This window comes from Copadichromis virginalis, linkage group LG8, assembly GCF_057382275.1.
Source record: "Copadichromis virginalis isolate Kocher_CV1m ecotype Utaka linkage group LG8, C_Virginalis_male_GT1.1, whole genome shotgun sequence".
Taxonomy (NCBI): Eukaryota; Metazoa; Chordata; class Actinopteri; order Cichliformes; family Cichlidae; genus Copadichromis; species Copadichromis virginalis.
Window position 1 is genome coordinate 13,030,101 of NC_140625.1, and position 24,445 is coordinate 13,054,545.

Genomic DNA, 24,445 nt, shown 5'->3' on the forward strand with positions numbered 1-24,445 from the left:
GACCTTCTCCTCCTCCACACCCCATCATGTAAATATCACTACTTAGGGACATGTACAGTTGAAATAGCTTGTAAAATAAATAAATAAATAATAAAAAAGAAGAAAAAACGATGAGATATATATGATTATTATAATTAGATAGATCACACACTGGAATTAAGTGCATTAAATTCCATAACTGTAGCCTTTAATGTGGAGAACGTATTGAATCGTGATATTTTCTTTTAATATATTACCGATGCATGGCAAGTGTTCAATACATATACTAAGACGAGCCCACCAGGGGGGACTGTTGTATCTGTTGTAAGCCTTTTCGCTTCTTCTCTGCAGACGAGGCAAAATCCGGTGATGTCACTAACGCCAAATCAGTGGGCAGCTGTGTGAATGACAAGAGGAAAAACTTTGATCATCCTAAATACCGCAACAGCAACCACAGTAAATAAATAAATAAAAATCTAAAAACAACGTTTACAGTGTGGGGGTGCAGCTACGTGTGACTTCATCTCTTGACAGATTAGGCAGCTACTTTTGTCACATGTTTCAGTCTATTAAAGATTTTTTTTTTTAAAAGGTACGTCATCAGATGACTCAATGGACTAACAGGCAAAATGACGACTGACAACATTAGAAAACTAAAGAACACTTTCAGCCCAAAAATCCAGTGTTTCAAAAGGCAATAATTCACTGACTTCTTTTTCATTTCCGTTTCCTTCTTTCTGTCCTTTATATTTTACTATATGACAGTTTTGCACAATCTGTAGGACGACAGTAATTAAGTAATTAAAGTAATTAAAACGTAATTCTGGAATTGTATGACTTAACTGTCAAATTTCTTTCTTCTTTCTTTCTTTTAAAAAAATATTTTGTTACAATAAATAAGTAAATGAATAAATAAATAAATAAAAATCAGGTCCATCCATTTAACAAATTTCATTACGACTTTTTGAATTTACTTTTTAATTATTACTGTTATTATTATTTATTTATTTATTTATTTATTTATTTAGATTTATTTCATATTGTGTCCGTTTTTCAATTTAGTTATTTTATATTTGAATGTGACTCAAACATTTTTCATATTTTTTAAAACAAGTGTTTTATTTATTTATTTTTTGTTTTATTTTGTTCCTAAATGTATTATTATTATTATTGTTAATAATATTAATAATAGTAATAATAATACTTATTATTATTATTATTGTTATTATTATTGTTATTATTGTTATTGCTAAAATGCTAAAAATGCTTAAAAAAAACAAAAAAACATTTTTTTTAGTGTGAACTTGATTAAATTACTACTCACTTATTGGGACCAACAATTTGTATTTAATTTTTTTTTTTTTTTTAAAGTGCAAACGTTTACATTTTTAATGGAAACACCATCGGATGAGTAATTGGGGGAATTTCCTCCACACGGTCCAGCTTTATATAAGCGTACCATAAATCATTGATGGTGTTCACTAGAGGTCAATACTTTAAGGCATTTCCTAGCAGAGGCCATGCACATTCTGACTGGTGAGTAGTGAGGCAATCCTTACAGAATACTGATTTCTCCTCTCTGCTGATCGTCCCCAGAGAGCGAAAACACTCTGTAGAGTCTGTAGAGGAAGCTACAAGAAAAATTCAAAGGATCAGCCTTTGGACAAGCAGACATCTCTGACTGATAGAAAGGCAGGTTTGTTTTAGAAGCACCAGATGTTTTGATTCATTAATAGGGCTTTTATTCTGTGTTAACATCTGGTGCTTTTTAAAACATCTGCTCGGGCTTTCTTTTCCACCATGCTGATCTACTGCAGTTACTTTTGGCTCAAGCTTCACATTACACGGGCTGTTCTCAACTGCTGCACATATTTAGCCCCAAGGGGGGACATGCCCAAATCTGCAGCAGAGAGGACCGGTTGAGAGGAGGCTTTGTTCTGCCTTTTGTTCTCTGCCTCCACACAGCATACTGGATGAATATCGGGGTTGTTTCTATGTTACGCCGCTGATGCCTTGTTTGTTTGTTTTTTAATTTTTGTTTTGTTTGCTTCTCCTTTTTGCAGTTTTCGCTATTTCTTGCTACATGGCCACGTTCGCCCTCAGCGCACCTCTGCCGGAAAGAAGCGCACTTGTTGAAGGTCCGGAATTTCAAAAGATTGTACAGAACTGCAAGCAGTTGACAGAGAAGATCCTTCTCTCGATCCCCGAAACACACAAATCCTGCATTAAGACGGAGGTGAGACACACTAATGCAGTTTTTCCTGATTTCTTTAAAGCTTCTGCGTCATGACTTGTGTTTGATAATGTGCTGTCAGCGTAAGGAGCCTGCGCGGTCGAGCCTGCAGTCAGCGGCGTTTGTATCTGAAATGCGTTTATGTAGCTGTAATGACTGATATGAACAGTCTCTGGAAAAGAAACAGCACATGTCTGTCAATGTTTTTTTGTTTTTAGATGACAGGCAACTGAGTTATCAACATCTGGCATGTTTTTCGTTGTTTTTACACAGCTGGATTTTACTTGAGTATTTCTGAAACCACAAATAAAAGTCTCTTAATGACTCAGCATCTTGTAAGAACACAGGACAAATATTTCTGGTCTAGTTTTTAGGATGTGACATTTTAGTGCATTAATTTAACGATCTGCTGTTGCCTTCACTGCCCCCCACCCTCCAACTGGTGTTTGCTTTGGAATTCCTCGCTGCTATACATCCTTAACCATTTGATGTTATTTCTTTTATCGTAGACTCTGCAGCTGAACTCCACAGATAATGCGCAGTTTGAGATCATGAGGTCCAGGCTTGGCATCCCCTCTGCTCCTCATATCAAAGCCCTGTCAGAAAACGTCACTTTGGTAAGCATTCTTTGAGAGTGAACTGTCATCATGCTTTGAGGTCTAAAAGCAGACACGATGACCAGTTTGTTTTTCTCTCTCTCTCTTCCATAAGGAGGACGGTTTGAGACAGCTCTATGAGGGTCTGCAGACGTACCGGGCCTTGCTGAGCTCCCTCAAAAACTACCCCAGGCTGGCAAACAAAGATAGAGTCACCGAGCTAATGGCTGATGTACGAGACCTCGCCATTCAGATCAAAGAGGTAGAATTTTTCTAAATTTGCAGCCAGTCTGACAAATTGTTTTTGCATGTTGCATCTTCTTAATGCTTAAAATCATTTTCTTTGTTTTGCTTTTTTAGATGTTAAAAATTGTCCATCCACAAGGTTCACCACACCCCACCAAACCCTCCGCGCCCTTAAATCTACCAGCAGATTATGAATTTCAGGTGGCAGCACACCTGACTCTGGTGGACCTCCAGTCTTACATTCAGGACCTGGTCCGCTTCCTCAGGACTCTGGACCGCAGCACAGAGGTGGAGACAGAGTCCTGACCAAAAAGTGTCACACTTTGCTTTTGGCTCATGTCCAAAATGTACGTTATGGTATTTATTGATCTGTGAAAGCATTATTTATTTTTGTATTTGCATTTCATATTTATATATTTATTAACAGAACTGGACTGGACTATTTATTTTCACAGGTTAAAACTAAGGAAATGTTAACACAATTGACTAATGCTCTGTAAAGCAGTACATTAAGGTATTTGACAGTTGATTTAAGGTGTTGGTGGCACGTTAATCGATACCAACAGCAGAACATGAGTAAAATTGTATATTTTTGTATTATTTTTATTTAAATTATAATAATAATAATAATGTCTGCATTTTCTTATTTTTTAATAAAAAAAACATTTTCTGAAAAACATTTGTACCTCTTTGTGAAAAAACATGCATAATTATACAAAACAATAAAATGAAACCTGAACTTCCAGTGAAGTTACTACTCTAATAGAGAAGTGCAACAAAGGGTGAAATAAGGACTTTGCTGTCATTATTTCCGCTACTGAACCAGACGGATGTCCTTTAAGAAGTGTTGCAAGCGGTGTATGACTGTGACAAGAGATGACCCACAGTGCCTTGTGTATGGTGTCATGTGTTGGGCTGGCTAGCATGTGATCATTCTGACTCAAGGGACAACAACGACAGCGGCCACACATCATGTTACTGAAACTCAAAAAACACAGAGGTGCCATTTCACCATGACGTGTCACAAAAACTCACAAAACAAATGCAACCAATAAACACAGGCAAGCAAAAAAGATTTTCTGTCTGATTTCTTTATTTATTCCAAAATTATTTACAAGTGTGAAAAAAATATATAAAAGAATATCAAAACAATGTGAGTCCAGAGCTCTTGCAAACTGTTTTCAGCCCGCCGCTGGGCTTTTGTTGCCCACCAACAGAAGATAAATCCGTCGATGCCTCGATTTATTTCGGAGGTAAATTTAAACCCGAGCCTCACAGAGCAGAGATGGCTTTGGCAGCTACACGTCTCCCCAGCGGCAGAGTCAGGTCAGTGATTGCAAGCACAACTTTAGGTTTGGCCAGAGCGGGCAGCTTCACCAACTCGTAAACCTAAATGTGCAGAAGAAAAAAGAAAAGTAACTGTTATTCTGAGAGGCGGTATTTCCCAAGAAACAGTAAGAATTTTATTGTGTTGCTCAAGGCTAATTGTCATTCTTTTTTGAGTGGGTGTGTTCCTGACCCTTGATCTGGTTTTCATGGGACACTTATTGTAAAATGTAACTAGAACAAAAGAAAAGAATTAAGAAATACTTTTTCTCAGAACTAGAAAAAGATGTTCCACTAAATCAGCTAAGTTGCCTCTGTCTTGCCTGTCAGTGCGCCCCAGGATGGCTGTGGCTACAATGTAGCTTGCCATCACCAGTGTGTGAATGGGTGGATGACTGAATGTGTAAAGCGCTTTGGGGTCCTTAGGGACTAGTAAAGCGCTATACAAATACAGGCCATTTACCATTTTTTGTCCATTACTCTTTTTTTTCTCCTTTCTGTTATCAATTCTGGTTTGTTCTTGGCATTTTATTCCATTTCAAACTCTGCACGTTTTGAAAATGTGGCAACCCTAACATTTCGAAGCTTGTAGGAGTGATTAATATCTCTTGCAAATGCAAGAAGCATCTGTGCTATGACCTTCAGACTCCCTCTTGATCTTATCAGAACACTCAGTCTTTAAAGGCAGTAGAACACTTGTAAGCAGGATTCCTGAACCCTTCCCGATAATATCTAAAGAAGCAGTCATCCTTCTCCCTCCTTTATCTCCACCTGTCTGGCCTCTCCCCTCACAGCTCATAACTCACCATTGTAAAAGGCATGAACTGCAGGATGCTCCCACGGCTTCCCTGCTCCAGACACTCAACACACTCCTCCATGAAGCTCTGCACAAACTGGGTGTGAGGTCCAGCCATCTTTGAGCCAAGGATGGAGGAAATGAGGAGAAAAAGGTTGGCTAAAAGAAAGAGAACAGATGGTAAGTACTATCCTGCTGAATTATTTTATATCCCAAATCAAATCATCCCCAATATCAACACCACTGACAAGATGAGTAGTAGCTGCAGTGCACTGTTGGGCTGGGTGTTAGCATTCTTTGGCATGAACCACCCATCTAAATGTTTTGATGCATGTTTAATCATCCAGGTAAGCAAATCTGTTCATCAGGAGAGGATCTAACAAAAAAGGCTACGTCCAGATTAACCCAATCAACTTTCTAAATGTTATTGCTGATCAAGCGCTTTCATTTGTTGTAATGGCACTCCCTGATGACAGCAGTTTCCCAAAGCAGCACACTGCACTCTGCCACACTGCAGAAACTGCTCGACAAAGGTTCGAGTAAATAACAAAAAGCCTAAGAACCCCAGATCTTAATTTAAATGAGCATACACGGAAGGTGGTTGACCCAAGGTGGTCCCACCCCAGAAACCCAGACATTGTCGTGTTTATCGTTTGGCCCGTGAAAGTTTGGATGATAACCCTTTTTTGTGCCTTTTTAATAACACCACAGTGGATTTTCAGCCAAATAATCTGAAATACTTGACTGGAAAGAAGACTTTCACTTTGAATTTAAAGAGCTTAACACAAGTAGTGCATTAAACATTTAGGAATGACATCCATTTTAATATATGGTGCCCCATTTTCAGGTGCTCAAAAGTAATTGGACAAACTAACATAAAGTTAACTATACTGATTGCCGCAAGCGCCTTCAATTGCCGCTTATTAGTGGGTCTCTCTGCAGTGCTCACTTGGGTTGACTGACTTGGCCGCTGAAGAATATCCCGCTTCTTTGCCTCGAGAAACTCTTGGGCTGTTTTTTTCAGCATGCTTTGGGTCATTATCCATTTGCATCGTGAAATGCTGACTAATCAGTTTTGCAGACTTTGGCTGATTCTGAGAGACAGCACAGCCCCATGCATTTAACACTTCATCCTGCTACTTCCATCAGCAGTCACACCATCAACAAATTTTCCATTGACGAAGGTGTCTCTTGATGGTAGACCTTTAAATGCTACGCCTACATCCTCAATGTGTTTTTGATGTGGTTATATGCTTAAAGGAAATAATTCTGTGATCACGCACTTTTGTTTTCTTCTGTGGTCTTTAACACTGTTTGGTTTTGCTGAGTTGACCACTTCATGCTTTTTTTTTTTTTTTTCACCATCTCTCTAAGTTTTATTTTGATTTCCGTTAGTCTAATGAAAGTCTTCTCTGCTTGCATCTCTTTGGACTTCATTGTGAAAGCTCCAGTGATAAGACAAATACAAGTTCAACGCATGGAATCAACTACAGATATTATAAACTGTTAGTGTGTCATGATATAAAGAGGAAACAGGCCTCACCTAGTCATGAATCTGCTTTTCAGTAAATATCCAATTATTTCCAAGCCTCAGAAAATGGGCATTATGAATAAAAATGGTTGCAATTCCTAAGCAGTTGATGTAATACTTTTGTTAAACTTAAATGAAAGCTTAAAGCTTTTGCACTTTAATTACAACGTTTTGGTCTAAAATCTATTGTGTTGTTTTGCAGAGGCAAAAAAAAAGGTTCTTTCTAATATATATATTTTTTTAAATCATGCAAATTTTAAAAAGTCACATTCATATAACATATAGCATTCTTGCTAACTTTAAACATGCAAAATATAATTCTCAGTAATGTCAGACATTTCTTTTAGCGTGACTTTGATTGAAAAAAAAAAACAAACAAACATCACACTAAAATTCACTTTACATGAAAATAATGAGTGTCTTAGCTCTGTGTTTGGCCTTGCAAACATATTCAAGGGCTGGATGAGGTCCCATTGGGCCTTCAGAATTGGAGATCTTGTGGCTTTAATCACAGCAACATACCAGCCTCTCCAGTTTCACATCAAATCGTTTCCCTGATTAGTTAATTCAGGATTTTTCTTGAATTTGTTCATCGTAATTTAGACATTTCTATGAAAGAAATGGGGATGAGAGAAAAGAGATGCTGGCAAGATTCTCACCCAGGACTCGGTTGAGGGGGTCCCTCATGTTGACAGTGTGGAGCTGTGAGGCAGATAGAGAGCTGCTCATAGACCGGTCTCCTGCAGGAAGACAAGGAAGATGTGATGGATGAGTTGACAAGTTTCATTTTCGTTCTACTAATTTAGTCATTCGAGGAAATTTTATGCTCCCCCCCCAAAAAACAAACAAAAAAACCCATTTAAAAATCTAGAGGATGTGAAAAAGGAAGTTAAGGATCCGTTGACGGTTGGTTTCCACTGCAATCTTACATCATAATCATAATTCCTGGAATAAGACATTTCAATGATACTAAAAATGAAAAGATGATTTTTTTTAACAAAATAAATTAATTCTGATTTTTTTTCTTAACATGGAAAATAAATGTTTCTTTCTCCTTGCGCTAAAAGATGTATTTTATTCATAATAAAATTTTAAAAAGTCTATAAAGTGAGGCATCCGGCGTTGATGAACGGTTTCTAAATGATTGACTTTACGTAGCAAGAAAACCAGTGTCACTTTCAGTCTTAACATCAAAGCACTTTTTTCCTAAGTCATGCAACACTGAAGTTTGACATCCTGTGTGGGGGTTTCTGTGTAAAACTAAACAAGGGAAAATTTCCATAGCAGTTAATATAAATGCTCATTACTTTAAGTCATGTGAATAGCAGGGTGAAAGGGGTATGCTAACTGCACAATCGCTCAAAGCAAGAAGCACTGGATGGCAGCGTTCAAGTTAGAACCTGCTGGCAGCCAATGCACTTGAAGGATAATTAATGAGGAGGAAGACCAGTTCACAAAGCATTTTAAGTGCTTACTAGAAGTAACTTGCTGTTACAGTTCTGAAACTCTCTGGTATTACCACCATTATCATCCCCAGCTCAGACATCTGTAAACCACAGGCTTTATCATTTGACGGTGTATTCAAATCCAGGCACAAAGGGGCCTAACCTGGACTGGAAAGGGCTACAGGTTCATCCTCGTTGGAGCTGAGCAGCCGCATGAGTTTAGATGGTTGAGTGTCATCCAAGGGAAAGAGGCTGTTGTAGTCCTGCAGGGAATAATAAAGGAATCATGTCAGTATTTTTACACTCAAACACGTCCTCTTACAGAAAACACGTTCTCCTAATTTTACCAAGTTTTAAAATTTTTATTTTTAAAGAGCTTCTTTACCTCAATATCTTCTCTCTGCCTTTTGCGCTGGCGAGCTGAGAAAGAACCTTTGTGGTGAGAGGAGTAAGAGCTGAGTGCGCACCACACAGACAGCCTGAGGGGACATCCAGAGACAAAAGTCAAAACCGGAAGTCAAAAACGCCACAGCGACTGCTGCCCTTAGGGTATTAAGCTTCTCTTACTTGGCCAGTGCCTTTCCAGGTGGGTCTGCCAGGCTGCGCCAGTGGGCGGAGTCTGTGAGTAGATTGGGCAGTATGGTACCTAGCAGCGTGAGGGTGATCTGCTGGGTGTCCAAGCAGAAGATGCTGTAGAGTAACTCTACCACTCGATTGGCCCACTCCTGCCGTGTCTCCTTTAACAGTTCCTGTGTTAAGAAACAGTTTCATGTTTTCAAAAACTGGACATTGATTTGAATAAAATGAGATTAGTGACCATTAGTGCAACGGAATAATGTCAACAGTGTTTTATGCACAAATGTTTGCACAACCGACAACACGGACTCCTACGAACACTATTTAAGGTCAATGACGTGCAAAGAAACCGCTACAGGCTTGGGTAAAAAACAAGTACATAAATACATCACATATTCATCAACATTTTATGAGGAAATTAATGCATGCAAAGCTTTTCTTTATCTAATGTAACCACATTGGTTTCACTAACGTCTTTGCTCTGGCTCGATGTTCTCACTTTTTCTGCTTAAATTTCAAAATTTAACTACGTTTCTGGCTAACGGTTGCTCAAGTAAAATTGTAACACATCAAGGAAGCCAATAAAGAAAATCTTCAAGTTAAAAAATAAATAAATAAAAATCATTCGCCTTTAAAGATCGATAGTGTTGCCGATGGTCACTGCATAAACCATCAGACCTTTTATCCGCGTACCTTGACCAGATTGTTAGTGAACCAGAAGACACCTCCCATGTTGAGAAGACTCTCGAACAGATGCAGAGCTCGGCTGTCCACCCAGCCTTTACGCAGCACTGCCTGGAACTGTTTGCTGAGGGCCGTATGGATGGGTTCTTTGGGTGGCAGCAGGTTGCGGTAGGGGATCGGCTCCTGGCCCTCCACTGGGGACCGCAGGGTGGCACCCGTCTGTTGGAAGACATCGGCGCACATGTGCTCCATGATGGAGCTCATTATGATCACGCTGGTGAGATTGTGGAAGAAAATGATGTTACTTTTAACTCGGGTGATGAGAGACGGAGAATCAAACTGAATCCAGAACAAGGAAATTTCTCAGAATTTGTAAAATATAAAGTCGGTGGGTGCTGGTGTGGATGTGCTCTTTATGCGTTTGTACCGTTCATTGTAAAACTGCAGAGTGTTCTCCCCATAAAGTGGCGTTACAAGCTGCCGGATCATAGTCTGGGGCTTCTCCCTCTCATCTCTTCCAAGCATCCGGACATGGGCTACCAACCATGCAACCGCACAGATGGCCATGCTGCACACTTTGCCCTTGATATTGTCAGTAATCTTCTACGCTTGCAATGGCAGCACCCAGGAAAGAGGAAGGATGTGATTAGCAGAATGAAGAGAAGGAAGGGTTAGAGACGGTCGAATTCTGACTAAAATGGGCATCCTCCCACTTTGCATTAGAAAACAAAGTTGAAAGGAATAGGGAAGAAGCGACAAGTTGGCTACACCTATTAGACGTCACTAATGATGCGCGTTTTCACAGCTTTTTTTTTTTTTTTACTCAAGTAGTCTCGACATATTCAGTGGAAAATGTCAAGTCATGACTCAACGAAATACAAGGGTGGGAAGGGTTGAAACCTGAAAATCATATGAGATACTTAGTCAAAGGAGCTTGCAAAGAAAAGCATCTGGACTTCTTTAAGACGCTTTTCTTTGCTAGCACCTTTGACTGCGATCACCTGGATGACTGAGAACCTTCACAGACATGAGATACTTAGGAAACCACAAGAAATCTTTATTACCCACAGGAAGGAAAAATAGTGAAGCTAGACAAACCTGGACCGCCTCTACAGAAAGCACACCATTCTCCCATGCATTCAAGACTTCCAGTATGGCCGCTGGAATGCTAAGGCAGATCTCATGCCATTTCACCTGCCTGTCACAAGGTTAGGAAAAAAAACCCACATTCAGAGCATTGCTGGCCACGTTTAAGACATTTCTAAACACTAAATAAGTGCAAGTTAAAATCAGAAACATTTATGTCAAACAAAAATACAGTACAGTAAAAAACTGTGCTCTTTTACGTCTATCGTAATTGTTATTCAGGCATGTAAATGAAGTTCAGGGTGTTAAGCAACTTCATGACGGGGTTGAGTATGCCACCATCTAAAGAAAAGATCTAAAGTTAATTACCGCAGCAATGCCAGGCAAAATCTGCACTGACTGTAAATGATTCATTTACAGATTTCACTCACACTAGTTTCATCTCTGATGAGTTGTTCAGCAGGGTCACTAGGCTTTCCACTTTCCCAGGCTCGGGTCTGAAGCAGGGGTTTTCTGGGTTCAGAGTCTTGCCCTCTTCAGGCATACATGTCTGCAGCCACGTTTCGAAGAAGGGCGTCTCTCCTGAAGGACTGGGGTCTGATAGGATCACCTGGACAAAAGTCAGCTGATCACAATCTGCTCAAAAAGACAGTATCTCTACTGTTTATTATTTTGAGGTGACCACCACATTTTTCTCCCTTTTTAACGCTAGCGAAGACCTTTATAGAATATTTTAATATGCAAAAAAGCCTTGTTGCTTAATACAGATGCAAAGTAAGTCTGTCCACAATTAACATAGTTAAGACTTGAATTTTCAACGACATAAAACTAATTTTTACATCGCAGGGCCACATACAGCCTACCAGAGAAATCCCCTTTCTGTCAGCATAAAGAAGTTTAACTACACATTTAACTCCTGAGATCTCTTAATAAAAGAAAAAGGAAAAATTCTCTTTTTAAAAAAAATATTTTGTCAAGATAAAGAAATGTTGCAGTTGTAAATTAAAGAAATTCTAAAATTAAATTAAATTTAAAACTCTTTGGGCTTAAATTGTAAGAGATGTGTAAAATGACATTGGAATTGTTGGCAGCTCTGTGTAATTATTGCCCTGTAAGTATAAAAGCTTTCGTTAATTCACAAAAACTGTTTTTTTAAACAGTGGATTCACTGTAAAATTATATATAAATAAAGTAATTTCTATAGTATGCAGTGAAAAAAAACATTTCATACACATCTATTACCTAATTATAACAGTGCAGTATGAATGACGATGGGCAATGTCTTTATCAGTAGCAAAAGTTTTAAAACTTGTGAAAACAGAAAGTCTTCTGTTACATTTTCCAAAGCCGTCCAGCGAGCTGCAATAAAGCCATTCCTGGGCTGTTTTTGTGCACTTGAACTTTGTCAAACTGAACTAACCTCAGATCCATATGTCTGCACCACGTGGCAGAGCATGAGGAAGGAGATGTCGAAGAGCAGAGCCCGTACAGACGCAGATTTGGCTAACGGAAAGGAGGAGAACATCCACAGTGTTAGTATCCCACTGAAAGATCGTGTGAATGAAAGAAGAAATTCCCTATTCGGAACATGCCACTCTTGTATTTGAACTCACATCCTTCCCCGCTGATGTGCTTGGGAAACTCATTAAGCCTGGAACAAAACAGGGGGATGAAACATTACACAGTAACACACGAAAACTTCACGTTCAAGATGACGTTGCACATAATCTCCCAACACTTGAACATTGCCGGTCTTACAAAGTTCTTGTTACTAAAAGTTCAAAAGCGTAATTTACTCACTTAATGAACTTCCGGGCAAAGGATTTGAGTTTCCCAGTGGCTGCTGCTGCAGCCAGGAGCAGATCTAGGCTCTTCCCAGACAACATGTGGCCAAGAACACCGAGCAGACCCTCAGGAGACTTAGAGTGGTCTGCATCTACTGTCTAATGAACAAAGATTGAAAACTTATACTCGTATTTTTAAAAAACAAACAAACACTAAGCTGTTGTAATGTTGTGACCTTTAAAACACATTGATTCTGATATTTTCAGACATTAGGTCTCATTGGTTGTGGATCACTTTTACAATCATATACATGATTCTCTGAACCTTCTTTGGCACTTCTGTCAATGGCCAACACTACATCTGCATTTTGATATAATTTAATTAAAAACATGCACAATTCAAACATGGTTATGGGGTGCTACCTTGAGAATATTGGTAACAGTGGGCTCCGCCCTCAGGATGAGACCTGGGTTAGGCTGGATGTTAGCATTTTCTGCAGTCTTTAGCCTGGGGGCGAACTCCCTGTCCTCGGTCCTGAATCAAATTTGCAGGGGGAGAAGGATAAAAAGGGACGGGGAAGAGGATGGGGATAGGATGGAGGTGTTGGGGGAAATGACATGAATATAGTGGATAAAATTCCATTCTCATTTCTCATCAATATAATTAAAATTTTTAAAAAGAAATATAGGTAATCTTTGTCCTAAAATATCCATAATCGCATGTTTTCTGATAGCAGAGAAACCCATACCGCTTTGATGTGAGGTTAACTGTATTTGAATCCGACAGCAGCCCGAGTTTATTACACTCTGTCAGGAGCATTCCAAGGCAATCACAGCTACGTAAAGAAGCAAAAGGGAAAAAAATTAAAAAAATTGGAACATCATTGAACTTGGTATATACAGGTAAACATAAACAGCTATACTATTAGAATACAAGATGGTAAATGGAAGATGGGTAATAATTCTAATAATAGCCGCTTTAACAATGTCACAGACGGCAGCACCTGAATATAAAAGATATTTAATTACTGCCATTTCAGTTCAACTCAATTATATAATGTCAAATCACAAAAACAGTCACCTCACGGTGCTTTATATTATAAGGTAAAGACCCCTGCAGTAATACAGAGAAACCCTAACAATCAGATGACCTCCTATGGGCAAGCACTTGGCGACACTGGGAAGGAAAAACTCCCATTTAACAGGAAGAAGCCTACGGCAGAACCAGGCTTAGTAGCTATAGCTGCTTGTGTTATCTATATAATCTTATTATGAGATCAGGGGCATCTCCAGTGACATTTACGAACACTTACTTGCATCTCTGATCTGCTTTGTCCAGGAGTGGCGTAAGCTTAAGTAAGTACTGAAATGCTATGTTCACATCCTCCATGAAATCCTGGGAAAAACGTTTGCAACGATTGAAAGTGACAAAGACAGTTTATGACATTACACACCCAGCGCTCAATATCTAGGTGTTAACTTCCAATACAAAGATCAGTCAGGCATTTACTTTACCTGTCCTCTGTCACTCTGAGGATATTTCTTTAGTCGGAGTAGAACTTGTGGGATCTGAGATTAAGAAATCACAAGTTAATTTCATCTGATTTCTGTGAAGGGTAGACAGTAATGTTACTACCAAATCAGTTTCATGCAGACAGCTCAGAGGGGAGATTTAAAAATCACCGCACAAAATTTTGCACACTATTCCTTCTCTAAACTACAATAAAAATCCACAACAAACAGAGTCAAGGAAGCAGGCAATGATATAAACAACAAGTAAAATCAGCAAAAGACAGACAAAAAGACAACAGAAGACCAAGTTTTCCTCGTTGAAGTGGATCTAACCTTAAGGAAAGTAAAAGCAGTCCATTTAAGCTCCTCTGTGCCCTCTGGTGACTCAATGAGGCCAGTGAAGCAAGCTTTCCATATCTCCAGGACAAAAAGGGGAGCAGGGATTCTCTGATGGGAATAGAAAGATTCCATTTGCATCACACAAAACCTCACCAGGAAAGGCTGCGTAATACTTTGGCCAAAAGCTGAACATTTTCTTTTTTGTGTGTAATGAAATTCCTTTGTCTTATAAAATCTGACAGTCTAAATTTTTACAGTTTTTTTTTTCCACAGCTTAGTATTCACCTGCATTCTTTTGATCATCATTAACTGCTCCACCAGTGGCTGTATCTCTCCTGTCAAATTCATAGTGCCTTCCAGCATGATGAAGGCATGAACTGATGGAAAAGAGGCATAAACTGGAGGGTCACTCTGCTCAGACAGCATCAGGGGAATACTGAAGAAGAGAGTGAAGAAATCGGCACAAAGAAGTCAGATGGGACGCTTGAAACTATTGTCAAATTAGGATCATTTGCTCATTATTAACATGTCAGCCTCACCTTTTTACTAGTGACAAGCTCTCCTCTAATTTAGTATGCAGTTTTGAGTTAGTCACACTACTAAGACCATCTGTCAAATTAAGCACAGCTTGCTCTACATTGCTCCAGGAACCTGTGGAGGAAAAGCAGCAGCAGAAACAGTGTTTAGATGCCATGCTCGGCACAAAAACACACATTCAAGATTTGGCCAAAAATGACAGTTTTAGCTTAAGTGAAATTTTTGAATCACTATGGCTGACTGCCAATAATTTTGCCAATTGCCAGATTCCACACATATGCAGGTGTTTGCCTTAGAATTACTTAATATTAAAAGGTAAATAAACTGCCAATAAACTTTTGAGAGCATGTTAATAGAGCCTCGGGTAATTTATACACTATTGTACTGATACATCAGCAGATTACAGCCAGACTTCACTGAGCACAACCCTGTGTGTAAACAAATACCCACACACACTTCTATACCTTGGTCCTCCAATCTGGCAATGTGGACCAAAGCTCTGTTCTTGGTGCTGTTCATCAGACTCTGGAGCCTTTCCTGGCAGGCTCCAAGACTGGTCTCTGTGCTGGCTGATGGACCCAGTTCTCTGAGCTTCTCACAGTACCACGCGCAGCCCTGCAGCAGCCACACTACCACTGCCAGCAGAGCCCGACAAAGCCCGATGCATTCCTCTGTTTTTCCGTGACAGCTGGATCAATAAGAGACAAGAAGCAGTGACATTTTAAACAAGATACACACTCACTGGTCCCTTTATTAGGTACACCTTGCTAGTACAGGGCTGGATCTCATCGGCTTCATGGTTTGTCGTGTTGTTTGATGTGTTGTGCATTTAGAGATGCTCTTCTGCAAACCTTGGTTCTAAAAAACATTTCTGCATCCATCAGAATTTTAAAAGACGTGAATTAGATTCATGCAGATGCATTAGAAACACTTAACATACCTAAGGCGATGGCAGAACATGTCCATTATTTCTAACAGTGACTTGACACAGAGCTCCCGGGAAAAATCATCAAACTGTCACAGAAAAGACAAGTATTAAGATCATTCACATTTTCTTATAGTAAAAATAATTTTGCATTGAGTATTGTCATGCAGAAAACTACCTTGCTGATAGCCATAAGCACACTGGAATAAGACACCATCTATGGCAAGAGAGGAGACAAATAACAACATGCGAAACAACCAACAAGGTTAGATAATCTTCTCAGTTTCACACGTTTTCATTTGCTTTTTTAAAAAAATAAATAAATACAAGTGCTTTATCTCACCTGTGAACTTATGGCATATTTGAGATAAGACAAGATGAGTGGGTTAGGGGATGGTCCAATCATCGCCTGCTCCATCAAAGCCTCTGAATTATATACAAGGAACAGTTAGAGCAACTTTAGAAAACACAAGAACCGGTATACTTAAACAGACTACTACCAACCTGCAAGGTTGAGATAGTCCCATGTTACTCCCTTTGGGAAGTTTTTCTTGATGTTGATGGCCCACTGGTAGTCACTCCAACGATCTTTCCAAGCCTGCAGAATGGCTTGCTTCAAATTGACCATTTTCATCCTGGCGGGGGAAAAGATCAATAATAATGGCCACCATTCAGTCACTGTTCGTTTTTTCGCTGTAACACTCAAGCTTATTTTACACTATTTCCTAGCTACGTTAGCTCATGCTATTTGCTAATGAAATAGTTAAAGAAAACTTCTCCTGTCGAATACAGAAAACAAACAGTTTTCACAACAAATTAACACCAAAACGAGTCTTAAAGCGGTGCTAAATCTGATACCTACCTGACGCTTTGAGTTTTTAGAAGCTTACGCTAAAATATATTTGTTTATATAGGACCCCAGCTTCACGACGCAAGAAGCGACGTTTTTGTTTTGAAAGACGTCCCCGTTCATTGGTTAATCTCCTGACGTTTCAGTATTCTTCGCGCGGATTGGTTGAAGGGGAATACCGGCAGAGCTCCGCTCGACTAGCAGCAGATGACGCTGTTTACAAAGGTAAGAATCATGGCTCGGCCACTGTATTTATACCCCTTTCTATACATAAGGAAATGAAGGCAGCAAAAATGTTGTTGTGCCTTCCAGCTAAAGGTAAAACATGAAACCAAAGAACTGAATCATTTTCTAATATAAACAGCTATTTTAGCCTGACCCCTGTGATGTCTTGTTAGCCGTTTGCAGTGTCGTTTTGTTTGTTAGTGAAAATGAAGGAAAGTATAGTTCTTGCAGAGGCATGACTTAGTATTTTTTGTGTTATGCAACTTTTTGTTTCTACTCCTTTAAATTTTGGAGGCAAATACAGGACTTTATACACCACCTCATTTATTGGAGATTATAGCTAGGTTTAGTTTACTCAGCAGTATGAAGACCAAGTAAAACTAGCTACAACTACCATATTAAACTTGTTTACACAATATTGATTTGGTGATATTCTGAAATGAATCCTTATGGCTAATAAGTGCTTTTGCTTTAGGTATTTTTTAGAACAAATTTTTCTGATATACTTGCAGTTTTCCAGGCCAATGATGTATTTACTTATAAATTTCAGCAGCCCCATGTGTGTAGGTGTTATTATTATTGCTTTTTTATGACATAACAAACCTAAAATAAACCCAAACTTAACTTAGTAACAACTAGTGTTTGTTTCCACGTTAACTGATTTTTTCTTGTACTTTTAGCTGTAAAATGATGACATAAGTTATACCTGATATAACTAAGTTTCATTTATTTTGTTTGATTATTTCATCCATGCATACAGTGAAATGCATTGTTGTCTTACATAACCACCTCATTCAGCTGTGTGATTCACTACCTCGGTGTACCTCTTTTGTGTGTGCCAGTCCAGTCCCTTTCAGCAGGATTTTGTTTATTATGTCAGAATGTTGAGGTGAAAAAAAAGAAGCAAAACAGGACATGTGTCTTTACAACAGTTCACACTCTTAGAAAGCCAGAAAGAAACAAGGCTGGAATAAACTATGAGCACATGTGGAAATGGCTCCTTTATTTAGATTTAAATAAATAAACAATCTGGTTACTCACAAAGCACATGCTCAAGAAGAAAATATATTCAGAACAATGCTGAAAGTGTCACTGGTATTTAAAAAAATTCTACTCAGGCAGGGGTTTCTCTATCTCCTTTTAACTTTTGAACTCAGTTGTATTTCATGCTAAAAGGGATACTGTTCTCTATATCAAAACCACCCAACTACTTCTGCTAGGGAATATCCTGTATTGAGTTTATGACTACAAAGACCCTTATTCTGCCTGACACTGGAGACGGTGTCCTGATAGAGCGAAGTCTGTGTCCTGGGACGGCCCTGTGCCAGCCAGCAAGAGATGATCCATGCGTCCTGGCGTTGTCTTGGTAGGTGAGGGTTGGAGAGATTATGAAGCTGTGAGGTGTGTGTGTGCAGCGGTGAATTTGGGCAGAGTGATCTTATCCCCTCTGCCTTCTACATAGTGGAGAGCTGCATTAGTGGAGGGTACTGAGAGATTTGAGTCTACCCCTGGGGAGACCAGAGAGACTGAAGTCACAGCTCTGTGTCTGTTCTCATGACTTCACTGTCGGGACAGACCCAGTTTTGCTGACTCTTATTTTTCTTCTATGTAACCTATTGAGTAATCCCATTATAATGGGACTCACTAGTGTTTAGTTTGTGGTGCTCAAAGTCTCCCAGGATTACCTGGATGTAGATACTTTCACTATGAAAGAACCCTGTATTGACAACTTATCTAATTTTGAAAATGGCACATAGTTTTTAAAGTATTATTTTCAGATGCTTATTATTTTTTAAAACTAAATTTTTTAAAATTCTCTCAACACCACCAATACCTTTCAGCTACATAATAATGAGATAAACATAAGCTACTATCTCCAAACACCAGCAATTAACAGTGAAACAATGTGGATTATGTGTTGCGTTGTGTTTTGTGTAATCAATTTATCAAATCCATTAGGGCCCATTGCTTAATAAACCATAATCATCCACCTGTACGGGATGCACAGAGAAGCAGAAGATAATGATCCCTATGAAAGAGCAGAACTAAATAAATGTGATATTTCATAGCATGTGTTTCTATTAGATCTTTATATCTGTTATACTTCTCTATTCTGTTTTTTTTAAACACAACATTACTGTCATTCATTCTCTCCTGGGGCCTCTGGGCACACCGAGATAATTACCAAGGGTTCAGAAGCAGGAAATGAGAGTGGCCCTCTCCTGTCCCCCCAGGTCGTCCAGTGATGTTGCTTCATGAATCAGGATAGACTAGAGGCAACTACTGTAACCAAGAGAAGCTAAGCACATGATGTGTCAGTACGTTTAATGTTGCATACAGCTTCTTTCTCTCAGGTTTGAACTCAAAATGAAAGTCTTTCTGGAGGGTGATGTAGAAACAGCAGCTTTAACATAGGTGAACAATAAAGTGAGAGACATGAACATCTGGTTAAAGCTGTTAAAGTCATGGCAACCGACTTTGGGAATAACATGTGTATGGGGAGGCTTTCTAAATATGATGACCCACTCTTGTAATACAAACAATGTACATAGGAAAAGCACAGTTGCAGTAAATAACATTATAACAAATTTATATGCACTAAACATTCACCTTCCACTTCATTAGTTACACCTTGTTAGTTGTGGGTTTGCCTTCAGAACTGCCTTAATTCTTCATGGCATAGATTTAACAAGGTGAACATTCCTCAGGGATTTTGGTCCATACTGACATGAGAGCTTCATGTTATGTTATACTGAGATCTGGTGACTGTGGAGTCCATTTGAGGACAGTGAACTCATTGTGATGCTCAAGAAAGCAGTTTGAGATTATCTGAGCTTTGTGACGTGGCGTGCTATCCTGCTGGAAGCAAGCAGCCATCAGAAGATGGGTACACTGTGGTCATAAATGGACAAACAGGAACAACATTCTGGTGGTGTGTTAAATGATGCTCTGTTGGTAAAAGTAAAAGTATTCCTTACATCATTATATTACCTCCAGACTAAATCATTGACACAAGGCAGGAGGGCTTCACGCTTTCATGCTGTTTATGCCAAATTCTGAGTCTAGAATTTGAATGTTGCTGCAGAAACGGAAACTCCTTGCAACGTTTTTCCAATCCTCTATTGTCCAGTTTTTTTTAGCCTCAGTTAGCTGACAGGAGTAGCACCAGGTATCATTTTATGCTGCTGTAGCCCATCTGCTTCAAGATTCAGTTTGCTGTACAAGAGGTACTGTTCTGCATACCTTGGATTTAACAAGTGATTGTTTGAGTTGCTGTTGCCATCTAGTCTGCCCATCCTCTGATCTCTAACATAAATAAGACATTTTCAACCAGAGAAATTTACTCTCTGGATATGTTCTCTTTTTCATACCATTTTCTGTGAGCCCTACAGATGGTTGTGTGGGAAAATCCAAGCAAATGAGCAGTTTTTGAAACAAGCCCGTCTGGCACTAACAACCATGCCACCTCCAAAATCACCTTTCCTCTCCATTCTGATCCTCGGTTTAGACTTCATCAGGTTGCCTTGACAATGTCGAAAAGACTAAATGTGTTGAGTTGTTTTTACCCATATTATATCTGTCTTACTGATGTGTATAGTGAAGTTGAGGATAATAATTTTGCTAAAATAAAACAATAAACTTGTCATTTGATATAATAGAGAATTTCAAAATTTTGCCATTTCTAGTGTTTGTATTACAGCGCATTTATAGAACAGACAAAGAGCCCAAAATATCAGGAATAATAGCCCACGCTTTAAGAAAAAACACACACACACACTTGGAACTACAACATACAACTGAGGACTGTAGCACTAACAAAATACCTGTAGCTAGCAAAAATTTTTTATTATTATTATTATTTTTAATATATGCAGTCTTTTAACGTCTACTGGGGCACGGCTTACAGCCGTGGGCTTTTTACACAGGATGACAAGGATGGGTTGTAGGATAAGGCTGTTGTGTCTCTTCCATTTGGGCTACTACAAAACACATCTCAGTAATTGGATAAAGTCCCATCACACTTCAGGATCAGTTTGTACTGTCACTCAGCAGCGCTTTCAACTGGTTTTATTTTCATTTGTCTGACTAGAGACTGCTCTGGCATACAAACTGTTGTGAAGTGTCTGCTTGTAAAAAATACATTGCGTGTCTTTATAGGATATATTTATTTATACCTCACTTCAATATAGTAATATCTGTCTCTAGATTATGTTGCTGCTATCATATTAAATCGTTGTCTGTTTTTATATAACATTATATTAACCATTTTTTGCAGCATTCAATGAGCTTTGAACTACTTTCCATCTAGTAATATTCTCAGTCATAGTAACACAGATTTCAGAAGTATCTTTCATTGAGTGATACTACCACAGCAGCTAATCAAGAGTACTTTGAATATTGAAATGCTGGCGAGGGATTAGAGCCACATGTGGTTTGACACCAAAGAGCTTTATATAGCTGCTTCAACACAGTTTTCCCCCATTTTACTGTCATCAGCAATTCAGCCTACAGGGAATGTGTTCCAGCATTATTTATAACTAGTCTATATGGGCTAGGTGGCAGAGATCCTAGCCAGGCTATGTCTTGCATCCTTTCATATAGTTTAATTACATTTTAGTAGGTGTAAGAGTTTATTTTTTTTAGATCATATCAGTAAATGTTTCTGTCCAGACCCCAGCTGGCTTCTTCGTCTATTCCCTGGGAGTCACAGAGGGGACATTCCCATGGGATCCAGGTTGTCAAGTCTGTTGCATAATTCAAGTCATTCTATCTATCTAGCTATCTGGCTATCTATTGTAGGCTGAAGCCTATCTGTGCTATCACTGGGTGAGAGGTGGGATTCACCCTGAACCGATTGACAGCCACAGGGCTAACACGCAGACACTGACAACATAAACACTTACGGCCAGTTTAGACTCAACAGCTAACCTTCATGCATGCCTTTGGACTATAAACTCCACACAGAATGGCAGCAGGTACCGACCTGATAACAGCTAACCACTGCACTACAAAATACAACAATTAATGGCGGTGTATTGTAATAGTAACAAAAGCATAGGCTGTTTACAGTATTTTTTGTTTTTTACATTTTTAAGTTATGCATGTTGAGATGTGTTTGAAATAAATTGTTTTATACATCAGGACTCCATAAAAAATCATCTGGTCCATAGCAGGTTTTAAAATGATGGTATTACAATCAAAGATGAGCTACAAAGCATGAAATATTACACTGTGTCGTTATTTGTCTAACAAACCCTAATCCAAAATGTGGGCACAGTATACAGCATATGCTTCAATAGCTTCTAGAAAGACCTTCAGCAGCAATAACTTGAAGTAACTGTTTTCTGAATGACTTTATCAGTCTCTTGCATCATTGTGGAGGAATTTTGGCCCACTCTTCTTTACAACATTGTTTAATTTCATTGACGCACGTGGGCATTTGTTCATGCACAGCTGTCTTATGGTCCCGCCACAGCATTTCATCAAAAGTGAAGTCTGGACTTGTAAATACACCCTTACTGCTTCCAGAGGAGAATCAAATGCACTTGATTAACTGATCATGGGGAAGTGTGAGCACCTCCATAAAAGCAGACGATTTGGCAGTTTGCAGGTCTGGAGCATGCAGGTCTGTGTTAGCAAAATGCCAACTAGGAAATACATCATTAATGAACTTAAAGAAGCAACTGCTGTTTCCAATCAATCTGAGAAGAACTGTATGGCCATTTGAAGTTTTTCATTCTAGAGTGGGATTTATTATTTGTCGTGGAAAACAGTTGAGACAGTTGCTAATACTCCCAGGAATGTTAACATTCATTACACTGTAAATGTGATTTTTTTTTTGTAGTGGTTGACAAGAGAAAACCTTATCTATCTTACAAGAACACTGCAGCATAACTTGAGTTTGCAAAATTGCATGAACAAACCACAAGAGTTTTAAAAAAGTGCCCTGTTTCGTCATAATGCACAACATTAAGGTTCCCAAAACCAAACACAGTATAAAAACATGAACACCTCACATCAACTGTCAAGCACGGTGGTGGACAGTTGATGGTTTGGGTTTGTTTTGCAGCCACAGGACTCAACAGGAGTCAACCATGTACTCCTCTGTATACCAAAGTAATCTAGAGTCAAATATGAGGCAGAAACTGAGTCATGCCACAGGACAGTGATCTCAAGCTCAGCAGAATACTATAACAGAGTGACTGAAAAAGAAAATAAAAACAAGGTTGTTGTAATGACCCAGTCAAAGTCTGTTGTCAGCCCGATTTGAGACAGCTGTGTGTGGATAAATATCCACAAGCTGCAATGAAGTAAAGCAACATTGTGAAGAAGAGTGGGTCAAAATTCTTCCACTATAATGTGAGAGACTGATGAAGTCATGCAGAAAGTAAATACTTCAAGTCACTGCTGCTAAAGATGATTCCATAAGCTACTGAATCATGGGGTTTATTTAATTGTCCACACATAGCTTTTGCATTTTGGTTCAGTTTTTGTTAAATAAACCTATCCCCACTGACTGCATGTCTTTGGACTGTGGTAGAGAGCAGCAATACCTAAACCCACTGGGAGAACATGCAAACTCCACACAGAAAAGCCCTGTCCGGGTGGTCGAGTCAGACCCGGGACATTCTTGCTGCGAGGCATCAGTGCTAACCACTGCGCTAACACCTACTACGTGAATATTTTAGAATTAACAGATAGTGCATTTTTATTTTACCACGATTTTAGGTTAATAGTGGCATATTCTACAGTTAAAGCTATAAAAACAATTTTTATTTCATCATAATTTACCAAACTTAGAAGAAATAAAACCTCACATCCCAGCACTGACCGAGCATGACTGACTTGCCTGTAATTAATATACTGATTTGGAAAATTACTTTTAGCTAATAATTTTGGTCCCATGATACATTGTCATATGTGTTTATATATAAACACATATAAATAAGTGAGAGCAAAATTTACTTGAGAAATTTGAGCAATTTGTTAGGGTGGATAAACGGAGGCCACAAAATACTTAGCATAGCAAGAATTCAATGGGATTTCAGTTGCTCGGGATAATTAAAACTGAAGTCAGAGTCTCCCTGTCCCAGTAGGCTACATTTTATCCTGACATGCCCTTAATTATCCAGGACCTCTTGATGTCTAATCCTACTGAGGAAGTACACCAGTTTGACATCTCAGTCCTCTAAAGACGGCTCATTTTCAGTGTTAAGTTTAACTGGCTTCCACGACCCCTGTTACAGTTGATCACTTTAAGTAAAGTTTCACATTTTCTATGTATTTCTGATACTAAGCAATGCAAAGCACAGCATACACTCCCTAGTCCATGTTATATAATCAAAGTTGGCAAAAGCTTTCAGTACAGCCTCTGTGATCCCGGTGTCAGTTAGTGCTGAGGCCCAATGCCTGATCTCAGCACAACCAGCGGTCAGCAACGTTAACCCTATAACTGGACCTCAATGTGTGTGACTTAGTCACCCCAACTTATGGCCACAGATCTCATCCAAATTACAGATAAATACATGTTTCCTTTCAGTGTAGCTGCTGTTGTCAGTATGCCACTATTGTATTTGTAACTTCTGCTTTGCACACTCTGTGTGTCTTGTTAGGAGGCGATCTTTGTGATAGCTCTGAAGAATTATGTCAACCCACTAACCACCAGCAGTGCAACTGTTAACAGTTGCACAATATTGTTTATGAAACCTGTATTCCCAATTTCAAATGTTTTATACAAACAATAAAATACAACATTGGCTGATATTATCTTATAA

General features: G+C 39.0%; 2 protein-coding genes across 3 annotated transcripts; one reads left to right on the forward strand and one right to left on the reverse strand.

Annotated features, from left to right (window-relative positions):
- Nucleotides 1-1,466: 1,466 nt before the first annotated feature.
- On the forward strand, nt 1,467-3,675 carry csf3a (colony stimulating factor 3 (granulocyte) a). The gene is made up of 5 exons (XM_085467217.1): nt 1,467-1,515; nt 2,043-2,215; nt 2,722-2,829; nt 2,924-3,070; nt 3,169-3,675. The coding sequence occupies exons 1-5, from the start codon at nt 1,500-1,502 to the stop codon at nt 3,358-3,360; spliced, it is 636 nt and encodes a 211-aa protein (XP_085323343.1). The 5' UTR covers nt 1,467-1,499; the 3' UTR covers nt 3,361-3,675.
- A 455-nt stretch (nt 3,676-4,130) lies between these two features.
- Nucleotides 4,131-16,537, reverse strand: med24 (mediator complex subunit 24). Of its 2 annotated transcripts, none has more exons than XM_085465873.1 (26): nt 16,458-16,537; nt 16,100-16,230; nt 15,939-16,021; nt 15,774-15,812; nt 15,611-15,684; nt 15,135-15,358; nt 14,673-14,784; nt 14,419-14,569; nt 14,128-14,241; nt 13,798-13,851; nt 13,596-13,678; nt 13,032-13,118; nt 12,706-12,805; nt 12,299-12,441; nt 12,112-12,149; nt 11,919-12,001; nt 10,930-11,108; nt 10,511-10,610; nt 9,840-10,015; nt 9,422-9,686; nt 8,720-8,901; nt 8,538-8,631; nt 8,316-8,415; nt 7,367-7,447; nt 5,187-5,335; nt 4,131-4,443 (listed from the first exon to the last, which is right to left on the reverse strand). In XM_085465873.1, exons 2-26 carry the CDS (start codon nt 16,227-16,229, stop codon nt 4,327-4,329), a joined length of 2,958 nt encoding a protein of 985 aa, XP_085321999.1. In that variant the 5' UTR covers nt 16,230; nt 16,458-16,537; the 3' UTR covers nt 4,131-4,326. The 2 variants fall into 2 exon arrangements, with proteins under 2 accessions (XP_085321999.1, XP_085321998.1); XM_085465872.1 differs by having other exon boundaries at nt 12,706-12,817.
- Nucleotides 16,538-24,445: the final 7,908 nt, after the last annotated feature.